At 57.1% G+C, this 16,561-nt stretch overlaps 1 protein-coding gene across 1 annotated transcript; it reads right to left on the reverse strand.

Annotated features, from left to right (window-relative positions):
- Positions 1-291: 291 nt before the first annotated feature.
- PROM2 (prominin 2) lies at positions 292-15,980 on the reverse strand. The gene is made up of 26 exons (XM_049095348.1): positions 15,947-15,980; positions 13,303-13,374; positions 12,952-13,158; positions 12,274-12,323; positions 11,660-11,862; positions 11,444-11,564; positions 11,107-11,170; positions 10,732-10,821; positions 10,239-10,438; positions 9,809-9,883; positions 8,964-9,027; positions 8,573-8,732; positions 8,147-8,299; positions 7,039-7,162; positions 6,826-6,917; positions 6,626-6,710; positions 5,767-5,913; positions 5,012-5,083; positions 4,104-4,196; positions 3,915-3,968; positions 3,493-3,573; positions 3,203-3,271; positions 2,361-2,450; positions 2,027-2,133; positions 1,598-1,672; positions 292-1,389 (listed from the first exon to the last, which is right to left on the reverse strand). Exons 1-25 carry the CDS (start codon positions 15,978-15,980, stop codon positions 1,609-1,611), a joined length of 2,571 nt encoding a protein of 856 aa, XP_048951305.1. The 3' UTR covers positions 292-1,389; positions 1,598-1,608.
- Positions 15,981-16,561: the final 581 nt, after the last annotated feature.

A 16,561-nucleotide genomic window follows, 5' to 3' on the forward strand; every position in this document is an offset into this window, starting at 1 on the left:
CCATGCAATGTCACATTTTTCATAGCCCTAGAAGGCAGTTAGGACTATTCTCTCCAATTTAGAAATGGAGAAACTGAGGTCTAGGGAACACACAGAACATGTTCAAGGTGTCCTAGCTACCAAGCATAAAGCCAGGATGTGCAGCCAGGTCTGCCTGTTTCAAGTGTCCCACTCCCCATCTGCTGATTGCTAGGGTAAGTCATGGATTCTCCTCTTCAAAAAAACCTCATTAAGTACCAACTACGTATAGGGCCCTAGCCTGGGCTGGTATCAAAGATCCAAGGCCATGGCTTAGGAAGTGAAAATACTTTAATGAATCTGAGGTTTTGTCCATCTCTTTTCTTTCTTCCTCCTTTTCCCTGTTTCTGGAACTCAGCATCCAGCATGCAAAAAGGGCACAGGGATAGACTAGGCTTCATGCATAGAATAGAATGAGTAAGGGCCACAGTTCAAAATCCAATTGTGGCCACCAGATCTGAGATCCCCTGGAAAGCTGAGTGGTGATTGTCGAAGAGATTACTTTTTGGGGAGCCGGGGGTGACCCCCCCTCTGGCCCAAGTCGCAGGTCCCTTCCTAGGGAGCCAGTGCTTAGAGAGGAGCTGCAGGATGACAGCACTCTTTCCATCCCAGGGTGCAGGCAAGGGGCTCAGCCTTCAGATAGGCCTCCCTCACCCCATGGGGTGGCCAGAAATCCAGACCAGGGCCTGTGGGGGAGTCTAGGTCCCTGGGCAGTGGAGCACTCCAGGGCCATGAGGCAGAGCCCTGGTGGATCCTTGCCTGCTTGGTGGCTTTACGTAATTAGTTTGGTTGGGGAGGAGGGGTTCCTGGGTACCAGCAAGGTAATGGGATAAGGTAGAAAGGGGACAAAGCAGGGAAAGAGGTTTCCCTGGGGGGAGCACGTGAGGGCTGGGGCAGAGTGAAGCTGGGACAGGTGGGCAGGTCAGAGGACAGAAAGGGGCAGGAGCTTAGAGAGGAGTGGGAGAGGCATGGACAGGGGGTGGGCAACTAGTGACAGAATGGGGTTGGACAGGGCCTCTGTCTCACGCATGGGTGAGGGAACGGTTCTAATAGGTGGAGAACAGGCTCTTCCTGGTGCTAATATGTTGCATGAGGAGGATAAGGGATCAATACTTGGAAGAAGCTATTGGCTCCTGTAGCTCAATGAAAGTTAAGTGTGCTTTTGGGAATGAGAAAAGGGGTTCATGAACATCAAGGGGGTGGGAAAGAAATAGGCAAAATGGGGTCCGGTGACAAAAGTTGAAAGGCAATCCAGGCCTGATGCCAGTCTGGGCTGTGAGCAAGAATAACAGAAGTCCTCTGGTCCAGGCCAAGTCAAAGGAGGAGGAAGGCAGGCAGCCCCAGGCATCACCTTGCAGCCAGCAAATATCCCTGTTATGGATTAAAAACCCAACAGGTGAGGGGGAAGATAGGGACGGCAGGGCTCAGGCTGGATGGGCCAGATCTAACACTCAGAACCCACCAAGTCTCAGAACCTTCCTGCCCTCCTGGGCCTTAGAGACCCCAGATCCCAAACCCTTCCCTTCCCTTCCTACTCCCCACTCCTGGCACCAAGGAATGGAAAGGTGTGGAAACTCACCTCCTTGGGTCCTATAGCTTCAGGGAGGTGACCCGGGGGATGTGGAAGAGCTGTGTCTCCTCCGAGCTGGTGGAGCTGTGACATCACACGAAGAGAGTGAGTGAGCCTGCAGGCACAGACCCTCAGCCCTGACACAGGGACAAGCCCAGAGCTTTGATCTTCCCACCTCAGAAGTTTTCCAGGGGTATGAAAAATCCCAAAAAGCTGTGCCTGGGTGGATGTGTTGCAGCAAGAAGGATATGGGGCAGACATATGAAAGGACTTTCTAGTCCTGGAGTTCCTCAGAGTGTGTGACTCTTCAGAGCTAGGCTAGGCGTGAGCCTCCTCTACTGGCGAGGTCTCAGGAGGGGGTGTGGCAGGGGTCAGTACCCAGCAACTAGACCCTTCCTGGACCCTTGCTGTTCCCCTCAGTCCTGGCAGCCTCCTCACCTGAGGCGTTTCCAAACGGGATGAAAGTATTTGGAGGTCTTGACAGCAAAGATGATGCTGGGGATCAGGAAGAAGGTGCACCAAGCCAGGCAGAACCAGAAGGCGTTCTAGAACAGAGGATGTGGTCAGCTCGCTGTGGCTAGGCAGAGACTTCTTCCCACCTTAAGTCCTCCCACTGACTCAGTGAGGCACAGGGAAGCATTCTCAGGGCTGAGGGGAAGGCCTGGTACACAGGCCTGGGGGTAGGGCTCCCGCTTCACCGCAGGCCCTGCTCATGCTGCCCCTTCCTGGGGGCCTCAATGTCCATGAGCCCTTATGAGCTGGAGGCACTCACCCAGGGGTCAGCCATCATGTCACACAGGATCACACGGCCATTGTCCAGGGCTCCGGAGAGAGGCTGGCAGGTGGCAATGTGCTGAGTCACCTGCAGTGTCAATACGAGGCAGGTACATGCAGAGACACTCAGACCCATGGGTGTACACCCCATATTCAGAGAAAGAAGCTGACAGGGACAGTGATAGGTCCAAGGGCACAGGTGAGAGCCACTGCACAGCCTGTACTCAGACACGTGGATGCAGAGACATAGACATGAGGCACACTGCCACAGGGTCATTGCTCTGCTCCTTTTCCATCCCATTCACCAGCCTGTATTAAGCCTCTACTATGTGCCCAGGACGTTTTTCTAAGTTCATACTCTTACTGGAAAGGCCCTACTCCCACGTTTGCATGCACACACACATGCACGCACCGCATACACATGCACATACACATGCACAGTCGGGGTTCAGCAGGACCACACCTGGCTAGTGTGGGCACTGGATAGCTTGCAGAGGCCATGTCAGCATAGGTATTCAGGGGGAGATGTGGTTGGAGAACTGGGCAAAGGGTCCGGCATGAGGAAGGACATGGGGGCAAGGTGTGGACAGCATGTTCTAGAGAGCCATGGCTGGCCCAGCTTGCACCCAGGCCTCAGAGAAGGGCTGTGGCAGAGGCTGAGTGAGCAGAGCCCCACCAGGAAGTAGGGGTGCAGATGTCAGATTTGGGAGTTTGGGTTCAAAGCTGAAGACCTAGGGCACCCCCAGGGGTTGTAGGAGACAGAAAAGGGATGCAACAGTGTGAAGAGCCGGTGCCACGAGGAGCCTGCTTCAGGTCAGGAGGTCCTGGACTCCCACTCACCTCCTCTCTTACCCAGGCCACATACTGGGAAAAGTAACCCATCTCCCGGATCAGGAAACACTCACTTTCCTGCAGGAAAGAGAGGAGCCCAAGGCTGACAGATGGCCCAGGAACCAGCACCCCCATCCCCCAGGCTTGACACCAACAGGACAGGCCAAGCTGTGCTTCCTGGGAGCCAGGGTGAGGGGACAGGGCTGGAGAAGTCTGGGTGGAAGCTCCATGTGCTTTAGCACCTGAGTCCATCTCTGACTATGTGGCAACCCTCCTGCCCCGTCCCATCTCCCACTCACATTCCTCAAGATATTGGTGGCCCAGGTAGGCAACTCTCCTTTTAGGTAAGCGACCTTGTCCAAGACACTAGAGGTTTCCATCTGAGGGAAAGGAGAGAGGCTTGATTCAGTGTCCTGCTCAGTCAGGGAACAGCCATGCATTCACTCATCCATCTATTAATCCAACATGTCACACACATACACACACACACACACACACACACTCACCTTGGGTTGGGGGTGTTAGGACCTAAGACACAGAGGCCAAAGACAGTGGTCTTTAAGGATCTGCTATCCACCCACATTTCTTCCCACCCCCTACCCTCAACCTCCAGTGGGACTCAACAGAGTAGACGAGACCCCAAGCTAGCAGGGCCCTTACTTCCTTTTCCCCTCTGTTGTCCACCTGCTCCACCACCCCTCCTCCCCATCCCTGCAGCCACCTGGAGGTTCGGGGCTGAAGATGCCAGGGCCCTGACGGTGAGGTTGAGCTTAGCCTGTGGAGAAGAGAGTAGCGCTGATTAAGGGAAGGGATGCACAGAGAAGGAACATTGCTGCCCCTCCCTCCTCTTTTACCCCTCCCTGCCTCTCTTCTTCCCCAAGTTCCAGGCTCCCTGGGCCAGCACACTTACCACAAGGCTCTGCTGAGGGAGGACCTGCTCCTGATAGAGGTTTTGAAGCCCCTGGGCTTCCTTCTGAAGCTGCTGCCCCAGCACAGAACTGCCCTGAGGGGAGACAGAGATGAGAATGGCACCCTGCCAGGGATAGGCCAGCCTTTGCCAACATATTCTTTACCCAACTGATCAGACATACTGAGAAGATGTGGAAAGTGCTGGGCCCAGAGGCAGAAAATCAAGGCCTACTTAAGCTCCTAAGCCTGATCCAGGTTTGGGGGAACGAAGTCCAAATTCTAGGCCCACCACTAACTTATTAAGTGCCTCTAAGCCAACCACACCGGAGGTCGCCTGAGCTGTGGTGGCATCTGCCAAAAACGAACACTCCCAGCTCTACCCATCATCTGGGCTTGGTGTGAAGCCAATGTCTTAAAGAACACTTTTTAAGCTCTAAATATTTATAAATGCAAAATGCTTTTTTTTTCCCAGTAGAGTTTAAGCTTCTCAAGGACAATTCATATGCGGTCTAGCCCATCACACTGTCCTCACACCTGTCCCAGCAGATTTCATGAGCAGCGAGAATTGAGAAATGCTTGCCCAAATGTGGCATGTCAGACCAGTTACTTCATCTGATCTGAGGTGGAGGATAATCCACTTTACAGATGAATAAACCGAGGCCGTAAGATGCTGAATGACCTGCCATGGCCACACAGCCTATTGGAGGTAGAGCTTGAATCAAAACTGATACTGCAAAACTCTTAAGCCCACCCAGGGGGTACAGAGATTCATCACCCACTGGTTGGAACCCACAATCCTCTGCTTTTGCCTTTGTGTTCCTCCCTACTCCAAACACTCCCACCCTCTTCCACTTCCGGGGCCTCTCTCTGACTCCTGCCTGCCCAGTGGGGTCACTGGTCCCTTCTCACTTGGGTCCGGGCCAGTTCTTCCAGCTCCTGGGCCAGCTTCTCCATGTTGGTGTTCACCACGGGCTTCTGGATCTAGAGACAGACAGGAGAGGCCAGGAGGGAATGCACTCTGGCTCCCCCAGCCCTCAAATTCCCAGTCTATTCAGAAGTACCCCACATCAGCTAAGTCTATTGTAACACATGGGTCACAGTGTGTTTGACCTAAAACTGTGAAATATGTCTCCATTAGGATAGAAGAAAAAGACCAGTGAGGCGCCCTTTGGTGTAACCTAATGAAGAGGCCACCTCCCACCAGCATGCTCCACAGCAGTGGGTTCAGGACCATGAACAGCGACACATGCTGTTGGGTGGGAGTATGTTCATTCCTGCCCAGCCCCGATGGGACAGGCTGGAGGCACATGGTGTGTGGACACTCCCGACAGGAAGAGACCCTAGGAACATGCAGAAAAGTGGAGGGAGGGACGCCTGGGTGGCTCAGTGGTTAAGCGTCTGCCTTCGGCTCAGGTCGTGATCCCGGGGTCCCAGGATGGAATCCCACATCAGGCTCTCCACAGGGAGACTGCTTCTCCCTCTGCCTATGTCTCTGCCTCTCTTTCGGTGTCTCTTATGAATGAATGAATGAATGAATGAATAATTTTTTTTTAAAGTGGAGGGAATGTGGAGAGCTGTGATGAGAGAAGATACCACCTCTCAGCCCAGCTCCTCTAAAAGCTCCTCTGACTGCCATGGTCTGGCCTGAGGTGCTCCATGCTCACCTGGACAAAGAAGCTGGAATAGTGGATTTTCTCGAGCCCACTGCTCTGCAGGGCTTCCAGGTCCCGGTGGGCAGCTGGGCTCAGCAGGTCCAGATTCTTCATGTCTACTTTGAGGTTCTGTAACTCCTGCTGCAGCTTGGCAGTGTACTGAGAGGGGGACAGGGGGATAAGGTAAGGGGTCACCACAGAGCCTTCCTTCTGGATATTCAGGGCCCCCACCTTAGATACTTCCAGCTAGTCTCCCAGGAGGCCTCTGCTTCTCAGCTGTCCCCGCTCTAACCCACCCCACAAAGACCTAGCTCTCCTCTGGCACCTATCTGGCTAGTGGACAGCAACACAGACCTTCCCTGGGGACCCATTATCAAATAGCTTTGTTGGCCCACATTTATGGCTGTGCAAGCTCAGCAGAGGGCCTCTGGTGAGCCCTCCCTGAGTGACTCCCAACTTCATCACTATCCTTTTCACTGTCACACCCCATCCCCAACCACCCCATTACTGACTGTAGCATTCCAACCAATGTCTGTCCTTAGTATATATACACCCCCTGGCCCTGTCACTCGCTGTCACCAGCCTTTCCTGCTACAACCTCAGCTATGTTCGGTTCTTCCTGGAGCATAGTTGCAAGAGCTGGTCATGGCCTCCAGACACTCACCCATCCACCCACACACCCTAGAAACGCTCCTGGGCTCTTGCCCTGGGCCAGGCCCTGAGCTTTCACCTGGGGCCTCTGCCCCTGAGGTACCTCAATCACTCTTGCAGACTTCTCGGGTTCAATAATATGGTCCCACTACAGAGGCAAGGCCAGAGGAAGGGATTTCTGCAGGAGGGATCCCCACAGCCTTCCAGAAGGTTCCCTTACCTGGCTGATATTCAGGTGCTTCTCCAGGTCATAGGAGTCATTGAGCTGCAGGACACTCCAGAGTGCAGCCCCTTCCCTGCACTGCCTGGGGAGGAGTTACAGTCATTCAAGTTGAGAGAAAAGGACAGAGGGTTGGGGGTGCTGACATCACCTACCTCAGGTCCTCCCCACAGGTCCCCCAGCATCTGCTTCCCACTCACTGATAGGCCAGGAGGATACTGATATTCTTCTTTAGACCAAGAAGCTGAGACAAATTCATGGATGGAGGCAAGTTCCCTGGGGTGTCTGCAAACTAGAAATGGGGCAAAGAGAAAAGAGCCCTGAGCAGGCTGATGGTGAGGACACCCAAGCTCCCCTAGAGCCTTGTCCCTTCCACTTCCCACTGGGCCCCAGAGCGGGGCAGGCAGGATCACCTTGTAGAGCTCCTTGCTTTCCCAGCTCTGACACACCAGCGTCTGCACGTTGCCGCCCACCAGGAAGGTGGCAAAAACAAGGAGGATGAGGGGTGCAGCGAAGAGGAAGCTGAAGCCCACACCCCTGGGGAAGGCAAAGGGACAGGGCTGAGGTGGGAGAGAGGAGGCTGGCTCCCCCGGACCACACCCTCTGCCCCATCACATCTGGGCCCAGCTTGGTCAGCAAGTTGGCCCCAGGGCAAAGCCCTTTGAAGACTCAGCCTCCTAGGGCCAGGAAGAAGAACTCAGAGCTGCTGGCTGTCCCCCTCCCCCACCTCCCACAATCATCTATCACTGGTGCCCTGGCTCCCCCCAGCAGCCCAGAGAGAGTAGCTGCATTGCTCAAAGAGACAGGATGGCCCACCTCTAAGCCTAAGGCACATGGAGGTGACTGGCTCCAGAACTCAGCCCTCAACAGAGCCACCTGGCACAGTAGGGCCCTCAACTTAGATGGGCTGAATAAGACCAGTGCTGCTGACCTATTGCAGGGCTTCTCTGTAGGAGAGGCACAGCCCCATGCTGGGGTTTGAGGCTTGGAGAATAGAACAAGGGCTAGATTTCAGCCTCTACTCGCCCCCTTGGTCAGGCACATTATGCAGTCACCAGCCTATACAACTGAATGTGGCAGCCTTAGATGGCCTTAGAAGCCATCTAGTCCAGAGATGGCAAACAGATTCTATTTCTGGCATGGCCTCCTATTGGTAATGTTATCTAGATGCTGGGTTAAGAAGGATTCTGAGGCTATGTCTGGCCTAGCAGGAGAGTGCCCATTGATTACTATAATCGCCCCTGTCTGGAAGGGTGAAGTGCTTCTTATTTGTCATTCCTGCTCTGATCCAACCCTTTTACACAGATGAGGATGTGGAGACCCAGATGGGTTGGTAATCTGCCCAGAGTCACCCAGGGAGTCAGTGCCAGAGCCAGAAGTAGAGCTTAGCCTCTTGAGTCCCAGGACTTGCTTCTGTAGCCACACTGGGAGCTATATGCTCCCATGCTCCACATATGGGCATGAGAGGAACCTGGCTGGCCCAGGGGAAGAGACCCTTCCCCTCTCCCCAGCCCATCTTACATCATGAGGAAACGGGATCCAGCCTCGCCCTTGGCTTCTGAGCGGCTGGGGTCCTTCCTGGCAGACAGCCCCCAGACGCCCAGGTTGAGGCCCAACAGGTTACAGACCACCACAAGTAGGACTGCGGAGCACAACACGCAGCCCCAAATCCACCTGCCAGAGAGAGAGTGTGGTGTCACTGAGAAGGAAGGCACCAGGATGGGCTGGCATAGGACCTAGTAGCTAGATGGAGGCCCACTGCTCCTATGGGGTCCCAAGGGCACATAGCCAAGGTGGAGACAGAGGCCCAAGAAGAAAGGGGTCTTGGCTGAGGTAGAGGCAGATGCTGAGTATAGCCGGGAGTTGATGAGGGCTCAAAATCAGGCCCAGCGTGGCTGGGAGGCTGGGCTGCCTATCCCACCCCCACCCCCATGGGTTCCTGGGCACCTGTATTTCTCGTATCTCTGCACTTCCTTCAGGTAGGGGCGGCTACTCTGTTCCACTTCTTCCAGTGTCCGGCTCCAGCGAGAGGCTGCCTCCCAGCCTGGGAACTCTTCAGCCAGTGTCCTCAGGCCTTCAGGCTTCTGGGCCACCACCTTCTTCAGCTCTGCCCAAAGCAGCAGAGACTTATGGGATGGAAAAGTCACCCGGGGAGAAGATGGATGGGCAGGAGGAACATCTGGGACCCACAGAGAGGACCCGCTCTCTGACCAGGCCCAGACGGAGGACAGCCTTCAGCCTCCGTCCCCACCCCCACTGCCCCACTCCCGTCTCCACAAGCCTCTTTGGTGGGGGTGGCACACTCAGCAGCCAACCTGGCCCCTGACCAGAGCCTCACCTTTGACCACATTGGCTGTCTGCAAGGCTGCCAGGAGTGGGAGGGCGTTGAAGGTGCTGTTTTCCTGCCGGAACAAAAAGGCAGGTGCCTCTTGCTTTCCACCTGCTGTCCCAGCCTGAGGGACCCCTGACATCACCAGGCTGAGAGGGAGGGCATCCGTCCTAGTGCTTCCAGATCAGGAAGTCAGGAAACGGACGTCCCTTTATTCTTTTGGTGGATGGCCTCTTCTCTGCTCCCTCAGCCCAGCCTGACTCAGCTCCTCAAAACATTGCTCCTAGAAGCCTCCCCCATTCTCTCCCCACCCCTCTTGCTTGCGGCAGCCTCCCAGCCATCCTCTTCTCTTCCATCCACCCTGTACATGATGCCAGGCCTAGCTCCCTGAAGTCCAGCTCCAACCAGCTCCTCCAACCTCAGCTTAGATTCCCTTCCTCCCGGAACCTGTGGCTCCAGCACCCGGCACAGGTGACTCACCATTTTCCCAACTCTGGCACTTTCCAAGCCCTGGGTTATAGGTGCTGACTCACGCTGTACCTTCCCCCACAGCCCATCTGCACCTCTAGGGCTCAGCTTGTATGCTTGCTCCCCTGCCACCCCAGCTCCCACCACCTTGAGGGGCCCAGCTCTGCCTTCTGAGTTCCAGGCCTGCCTCCCCCACCAGACTGTGTGCACTTAAGAACCAGCATCATGAGTCTCTTAGTCCAGGGAGCCATGCAGTAGGTAAGGCCCTGACCTGACCCAAGTCTTAGGTTCAACTGGGTTCCCACCCCCCAAGGCGGAAAATGAGGTACCCTCACTTGTGAACTACCAGGTCATGGGGAAGTCAGGTGGAACGGGCAGGCACTCACCTCCTGGACCATACTGGAGAAATTGGCCTCTGGGACACCCTTCAGCCGATGCAGGACATCGTCCACAGGGGATACCTAAAATGGGGGCATTGGAGACCAGGCCTGATGACAAAGTCTATGGAGAGGCTTAAGGAGGAGCCCTGAGGGAGGATGGTAGGAACCCTCATTGTCCTCACCTACAAAATGGGGAACACTTCTCTAGGTGGCAAGGAGAATGCAAGGAACTAACAGGCATGAAGCTCAAAGCACAGCATGGCACATGGCCCAAGAGAGCTCTGGCTCCAGTGCCAAGATGGCTATCATTAACCCTTGGTGTGCAGAGAAGGGAGGAGCTGCTCAAGGAAAGGGATCAGGAGTCTGCCTCAGGAAACGTCCAGGGACTCCCGGGGCAGCAGGCAGAGCAATGCCCTTCACTTGGACAGGCAGTCACCTGGCTGAAGTCAGCTCCCAGCTCCAGGGCCTGGGCTCGGCTCCGGGCCTCCGTGCAACCCTGACAGCTGGGCTCCTGCAGCAGGGTGAGGAGGCGCTCCCGGCGCTCGTAGACAGCTGGCTCCAGGTCCTGCTGGCCCTTCCTCAGCTCCACCAAGGTGGTGTTCAGGGCTTGCAGGTCATCCATAGAGACCTGCAGGGCTGAGAGACCCCCTTCTGGACCGAGGTGTCTCCATGGTTCCCAGGAGACCTCACAGGCCTTGAGGGAGATAGAACACCTCCCCCTCCTGGCAACCAAAGGGATGTGGGTCATTAATCCCGGTAGTTATAATGGAAACTGCCCCAGGGCATGTTAAACCAGGTTGAGGATCCTGGGATAAAGCCACCAGGAAGTCATGCGAGGGGCTTGCTGCAGTGGCATAAGAAATCCAGGGCTGAGTGAGGGTAGGGCCTGCCCCCAAGAGATGCCCACCCAGGACAGCAGTCCCACTCACCCTGTCCCAGGCTGCTCACTGAGGCCAGCACTTCATACATGGTGCTCTTGAGCTGGGTATGGATCGTGCTCCCAATGCTCATGCCGACACCTGGAGAGCACAGGATATTCTGCAGGGCTGGCCCCCAGGAGCCTAGGGGCTCTCTTCACCCATCCATCCAGCCTCCCTGGGCCCCGCACTGGGCTCTGCAGGGTAGGTGCTGGCTTCTTGGTCCTCAGCACAGCACTTCTGTGCTCCCCAGCCGGGCCCAATCCCTGCCTCTGCGAAGGTGTGCCCAGGTGGAGCGCAGGATGAGGGGAAGAGAGGGCCGCCCAAGGTAGGCCTGAGCAGGGGACCCAGGGGCTGCCCAGCATATCAGCCAGCTATAACTCTCACCATCCAGTTCCTCCAAGACTCGCTTCTGGGGAAGGGAGAACTGCTCTGCCACGGCCTGCAGCTCCTAGGCAAACACAGGGGCATGAGGCTGCTCTCCCCTTGTCACCTGACAGCCCCCCTCTTGTCCCTTCCCCAGCTCCCCCAGGATGCCACAGCTGGGCGGCCATCCTGAAGATGCCGACCGTGCATTTATGTGTTACAGCAACTCTCCAGCAGGGGGCAGTCAGGTGTTGAAAGGGAAACCCTTTCTAATTTGCAGGCCCCACACTATTCAGTTCTACCTGAGGCTGGTGCTCATGCAGACTCCGGGGGGTGTGAGGGGTAACTCCATACTTACCTGGGGGACATTGGAGACCAGGCCCTGGAGGCTGAGCAGAATCTCAGGCACAGCCTCAACACTGTGGCCCATCTGCTCATGCGTGTGCTGGTTGGTGACAAAGGCACAGACCACACCAATCCTGCAGGGGTGGGGGAGGAGGCAGGGGCTTGCTGGATGCCCACAGGCACCTCCGGCCTCAGCCCACACCTCCCACCCGACCCGAGGACCCCTCACAGTAGCAGGAGGGTGGTCAGCAGCAGGAAGGCCATGAGGGTGCCTCGCTCACAGGCCACGGCCTTGTGCTCCGTCTTCACTCGGCCCCCACAGCGCCGGTGGCAGCGGCAGCAACAGAAACACAGCCCGGCAATCGGCACCACCAGCAGGTAGAGGCCGGCAATCACAGCGCACACCACGTAGCCCGCCTCATAACGCACCACCTGGGCAAGGCAGCGGGCCTGAGGGGCTGTCCTGACCCTCAGGCCGCAGCTGCTTCCTGCCTGACGCCACAGGGAAACCCGAAGGGGAGGGCATACACAAACAGTGGGCACTTTGCACACATCTCCTTGAACCCATGCAAGGGGTACGGTGTCCTTGTTATTTATCAACTTGTAAATGAGGAGACTGAGGTCCCGGTTTGCCCACTCACCACCGGTTAGTGGCAGGGCTTCGGCCTGAAATTAGTGTGCCATTGGCAGTGTACATGGGAGGGAGGAAGGGATGCCCGAGACCCTACCCTGGGGCCTCCCAGCAATGTGGGCCATGGGTTGAGCTGAGGAGGCCTTTCTACTTCTGTCCCTCATGCTCATCCCTGAGCTCCCTCCGCCCATCACCGGCCCCCAAGGGCTCACCTCATCCACCTTCACAGAGGACGGCTCATTCAGCAAAGTCTTTACCAACTCTGAGGAAAGAGTCAAGCTGGTGGGGGTTGAGGACAGCACCTGCCCTGCCCCTGTGTCTACCCCCACTGCCAGGAGAGAAGGTGGGCTCTCTGGAAGGGCTCCTCCCACCACCATGGCACCCTAGGACAAGCCCTGTGCCATCATGCCCAGGCTTCCTGCTGCCACGGCAGGGAGTGGCTGAGAGGAGGCCTGGCGGACCCTTCCTCGGTGGCCCTACAGCTAAGCCCCGCAGTGGAGAAGCCACCAGCCTGGTTAAAAGCTGAGAAGGGGACTGGCCTAGCAGCCCTTTCCTTCAAGAGGCAGGGGGCAGGCTGAGAGGGACAGGGCTGTAGCCCCTGCTGGTCCTCCCAACCCCTAGTACCACCAGACCCAGAGAAAATCCTAGCCAGGTCTCGGAGAACTTCTAATGTAAGTTCTTCCACTTGAGGGCAGAGAAACTGAGGCTCAGGGAGGAAAAAGGGCTTGCCCAAGGTCACGCAGGAAGGTCTCCAGGTGATGCCCTTGGGCCTGGGGGGCTCCTGGGAAGGAAGCCGGGTGGGGAAGGCCCGGGCGCGGGCAGGGGAGGCGAGCCCCGCGGTGCAGGGGACCCGCTAGCTCCCAGGCCCACCAAGGGAGGGGCGCACTCACCTGCGGGGAAGGGGTTGAGCTGCACCGCGGAGAGGAAGCGACGCACGGTGCCGTACAGGGGGTTCAGGGGCCCCGGCGGGCGGGCGCGAGGGGCCAGCCGGTGGACCCCGGGCGCCGGGGCGAACGCCAGGCGCTCTGCGCCGCCGAGGGACCCGCAGTCCGCGGCCCCCGGCCCCGGCGGGCCCAGCCCCAGCCCCAGCCCCAGCCCCAGCCCCAGCCCCAGCCCCAGCAGGGGCGCCAGGAGGCCGGGCGCGCGCGCCATGGGGGCCGCGGGCCGCGGGGCAGGCGGGAGCGCTCAGGCGGCGGGCGGCGCGGACGGGGCGCGGGGCAGGCCGTGCATCCCTCACCAGCCCGCGTCCGAGGCTCTCAAAACCGGCCCGACGGGTTTGGGCTCCCGAGCCGCCCGGGCGCCCGCCCGCAGCGCTGGAAGGGCAGGGGCGGAGGCCTGAGGGGGGGCGAGGGGCAGGGCCTGGCCGGGACCGCCCTCGGAGGCCGGGGTGGGAGCCGGGGCGCCCTCTCCGCACCCCAGAGCCCCCCGAGGGCCGCCTGGGAGCCGGCTGGGGGAGACACCTCAGCCGCTCTGGGTTGTTTAGGGTGGCCCGATTTCAAATATTATATTCCATACCCAGACCCAACAGCCCAGTCTGAGGCTGGGAAAACAGCCACCAGCGAAGCCCTGGCCCAAGGGGTGGCAAGAACGCGGCGCGACCCAGGAACCCGGCTCCTCCCCAGCTTCCTCTGGGGCCTGCTCTGTCTCCGCGGTCAGGCCTGCGCCCGCCGCCACACCAATCTGGAGCCCAGAGGCCACCAGGCTTTGCCCAGAGCGGCTCTCAGCAGAGCCCCTGGGACAGGCACATCCTTGGGGAGGGTGAATCCCGGCGAAGGTGTGCCCTTTGGCCCAGCAATGCCCCATCCAGTCATCAGCTGAAAGAGCTAATCAAGCAGAGGGCCAGAGATGTGTCTACACATGTCTCTGCTTTGTAAGTGGCTGTGTGCCTGGCACCCAGAGGGTGCCTGTGGCTGAGCAGGTTGTGGGGAAATATTGCTAAATGGTTGGGGGATGTTTCTGGCAACACTAATCACGATAGGGAAACTATCCTGACGGCCACCACCACCAAGGAAATGGTGAAATGAGCATCTCAGAGGACACGCAGGAAAATCAATAAAGAAAATGATGTTGAAACGGCTCTTTTGACCTGAAAGATAGTCACAATGCTTTAGGAAGTGCAAACAGCTGCTTACGACACAGCACGTGGACTGAAGGTATAAACACTGTCTCCGGTAGGATCGTGGCCGTTTTTAATTCTTTCCTGCTCATCTGTACTTCCTATTTTCTGTGCAATAAACATGTGTTACTCATGTTCACAGAAGTAGTAGAAGTTTATGAGTTTCCGTGGCAGCCCCATTCTCCAATGGGAGCCCTGGAGGGAGGGGCTAGGTCTGTGACACCCCCCCCCCCCAAGCTATGTTCCTGGTTGGCAGGGATGAGGGAGGGGCATAGGGATTCAGGGCTGCTCATGGGGGATGGGGTGAGCAGGGAAAGAAGTAACCTAAATTTGAGTCAGGGCTGAGCCTGCAGCAGAATCCTCACCCCTCCTCTGGCTGTCCTCAGTTTCCTCTGAGCCAGGACAAGAGTACAGTCAGAGAAGGAATAGTCCAGTTAATAACGGGGTGCAGACAGGAAACGGAACCTCATCAAAGGGTGACTCAGAGATGAGGATCAGGGCTGCAAGGCAGAATGGGCTGGGGGCACTGGCTCCTTGGGTCCAGGGAGGGTCCAGGACCAGCACCGCCTTTGGAGGCCCGGCCCCAGCCCATGGAGGGGGGCCCCTGACCACTCTGCTCTGAGACTGTGCCAGACAGCTAAAGGCCAGCTGTGGCCATCCCTCATCCTCTCCAGCCCATTCACCTGAGCCCAGCACCTGCCTAGGGGCACCATGGCCCCCTGGAGGCTGCCAAGAGGAAGAGCTGGTCTCCTCCATTCTCTACTCTCTCCTCCAGTGTGAGCTGTTAGGAAGAACTTACCCCTTCCTCCACTAATACTCCTCCACCCCCACCCAGTGAGCACTGCCTAATGTCAGTCCTGCCCCAGAAAAGCCCCTTTCCTATCTTGCTATAACCCACCCGTGGTGCAGTGAAGTCCATGTAGGGTTTTCTGGTATTCTCTGACTTGAGCGCACTGGTGGCAGGGGAGCTTAGGCCCCAGTTTTCCAGGTCAGGAAACAAGCAGCCCTGCCCCCACCCTGTGCAGCCTCCCACTCTCTCCCTTTTACCAACTATTGTAATTAAGCCATGAGTCGCTACTGCTATTGTTTTTGTAAGTGTCTATAATAAAAGCACTGTACTTTGAAGGTAAGATTTCCCCCAAGAAGAAACAAAACATACCAAACTCTTTTATGGCCTAAGGGGCAGGACGGTGGATAAAGATACTGAATTTGACCATTTGACAGGTGGACAAAGTGAGGCTCCTAAGAAGAGACTTTCCTGAGTCAGTGATGAGGCCAGGAATCTCTTTCCTGAGCAGGATCCTGAAAGAACAATCTATCATCAGACGGGACAGACTTGTCCCCTCCCCCCGGCCCCCCTTGGAGAGCAAGAGGGGCTGGGGAGCGGGGGTGGCCAGCTCTGGGCACCAGGGAGAAGCCATGAACCTGCTGCTACAGTTGAATTCCTTGGAGGCAGCGAGGCAAGACAAGTGGCTGTGTTGGGGCTGGGCCGGATCGGCAGTAGGGATCCCCCTGCCTCAGCCTCAGCCTCAGCCTCCAAAGGTGTGGGGCTGGGGGGCAGCAGAGCTGCTGGGCTTCTAGAAGTATGGAGAGGAGTTCAAGTGTGGTCCTGTCCTTTCCCCTCCTTTTAGCCACACCTTTCTGACACACCTGCATGTCCCTTCTTCCTGTGACCCACTGGGACCCTCTGCCCTCCATGGAAATTCTTTGGTTGATCTGGAATGAGCTGTCTCTGGTTATCTTGGGCCACTTTCCTGCCCCTGACTCACAGTCCTCAAAAGTGTAATGGTCTCCAAACTCCATGACCCTGAGGTCAGTGTAGGGAGTGTAGAGGGGGAGCCCTGAGCAAGGAGGGGATCTGCCCTTCAGAATATAGGGCCCAGGACACCCGGTGTGGCTGGCCAGCTGCCTCATGTGCCACCTGCTGGAAATAGAGAGCAGAGATTGCCTCGAAGTTCTTAAGGAAACAGGAAAGGAGCAAGCTGGTTCCACTTCTTTCTGGCCTCAGGTGTTCATGTTGTGTCCTGGGAATGGGTTATAAACCAACCCAAGGGGACAGACAGTCAAGGCTGGAACACATTGTCTCAGTCAACATTCTTGTGATGGCAAGATTCAGAGACCCAGTTAGGCTGCTGAAGGATTTGAAAAGTGAGAATTTATTATAGAGTAACAGGGCAATTGAGGAGTCCAAGCCTGGGAGGTGGAGCTGGGCCTCAGGAGGGCTCAGGACTTGGAACAGGAAACCCATCGAGCACCTACCGCTCTGTCTCAGATGGTCTGTCTGGGCTGAGGCCTCTCCCCACTGTGTGTTAGCCAGGACCCTCTGCAGACCACCTCTCTGCATCCAACAGGACAGAGAGGGCTGTCCTGCTGATCTGAGTCTA

This window comes from Canis lupus, chromosome 17 (genome assembly GCF_003254725.2).
Source record: "Canis lupus dingo isolate Sandy chromosome 17, ASM325472v2, whole genome shotgun sequence".
Classification (NCBI taxonomy): Eukaryota; Metazoa; Chordata; class Mammalia; order Carnivora; family Canidae; genus Canis; species Canis lupus.

What these genes read in the sequence shown, in the direction of transcription:
- PROM2 (XM_049095348.1), bottom strand. Translation starts at nt 15,980, where the DNA reads ATGGAGTTTGGAGACCATTACACTTTTGAGGACT. An exon ending in AGTGAGCAGCCTGGGACAGG is followed by an intron (nt 10,439 to 10,731) that starts GTGAGTGGGACT and finishes GGGGTCTCTCAG; the next exon opens with CCCTGCAGGTCTCTATGGAT. An exon ending in CAGAGATACGAGAAATACAG is followed by an intron (nt 8,300 to 8,572) that starts GTGCCCAGGAAC and finishes TCTCTCTGGCAG; the next exon opens with GTGGATTTGGGGCTGCGTGT.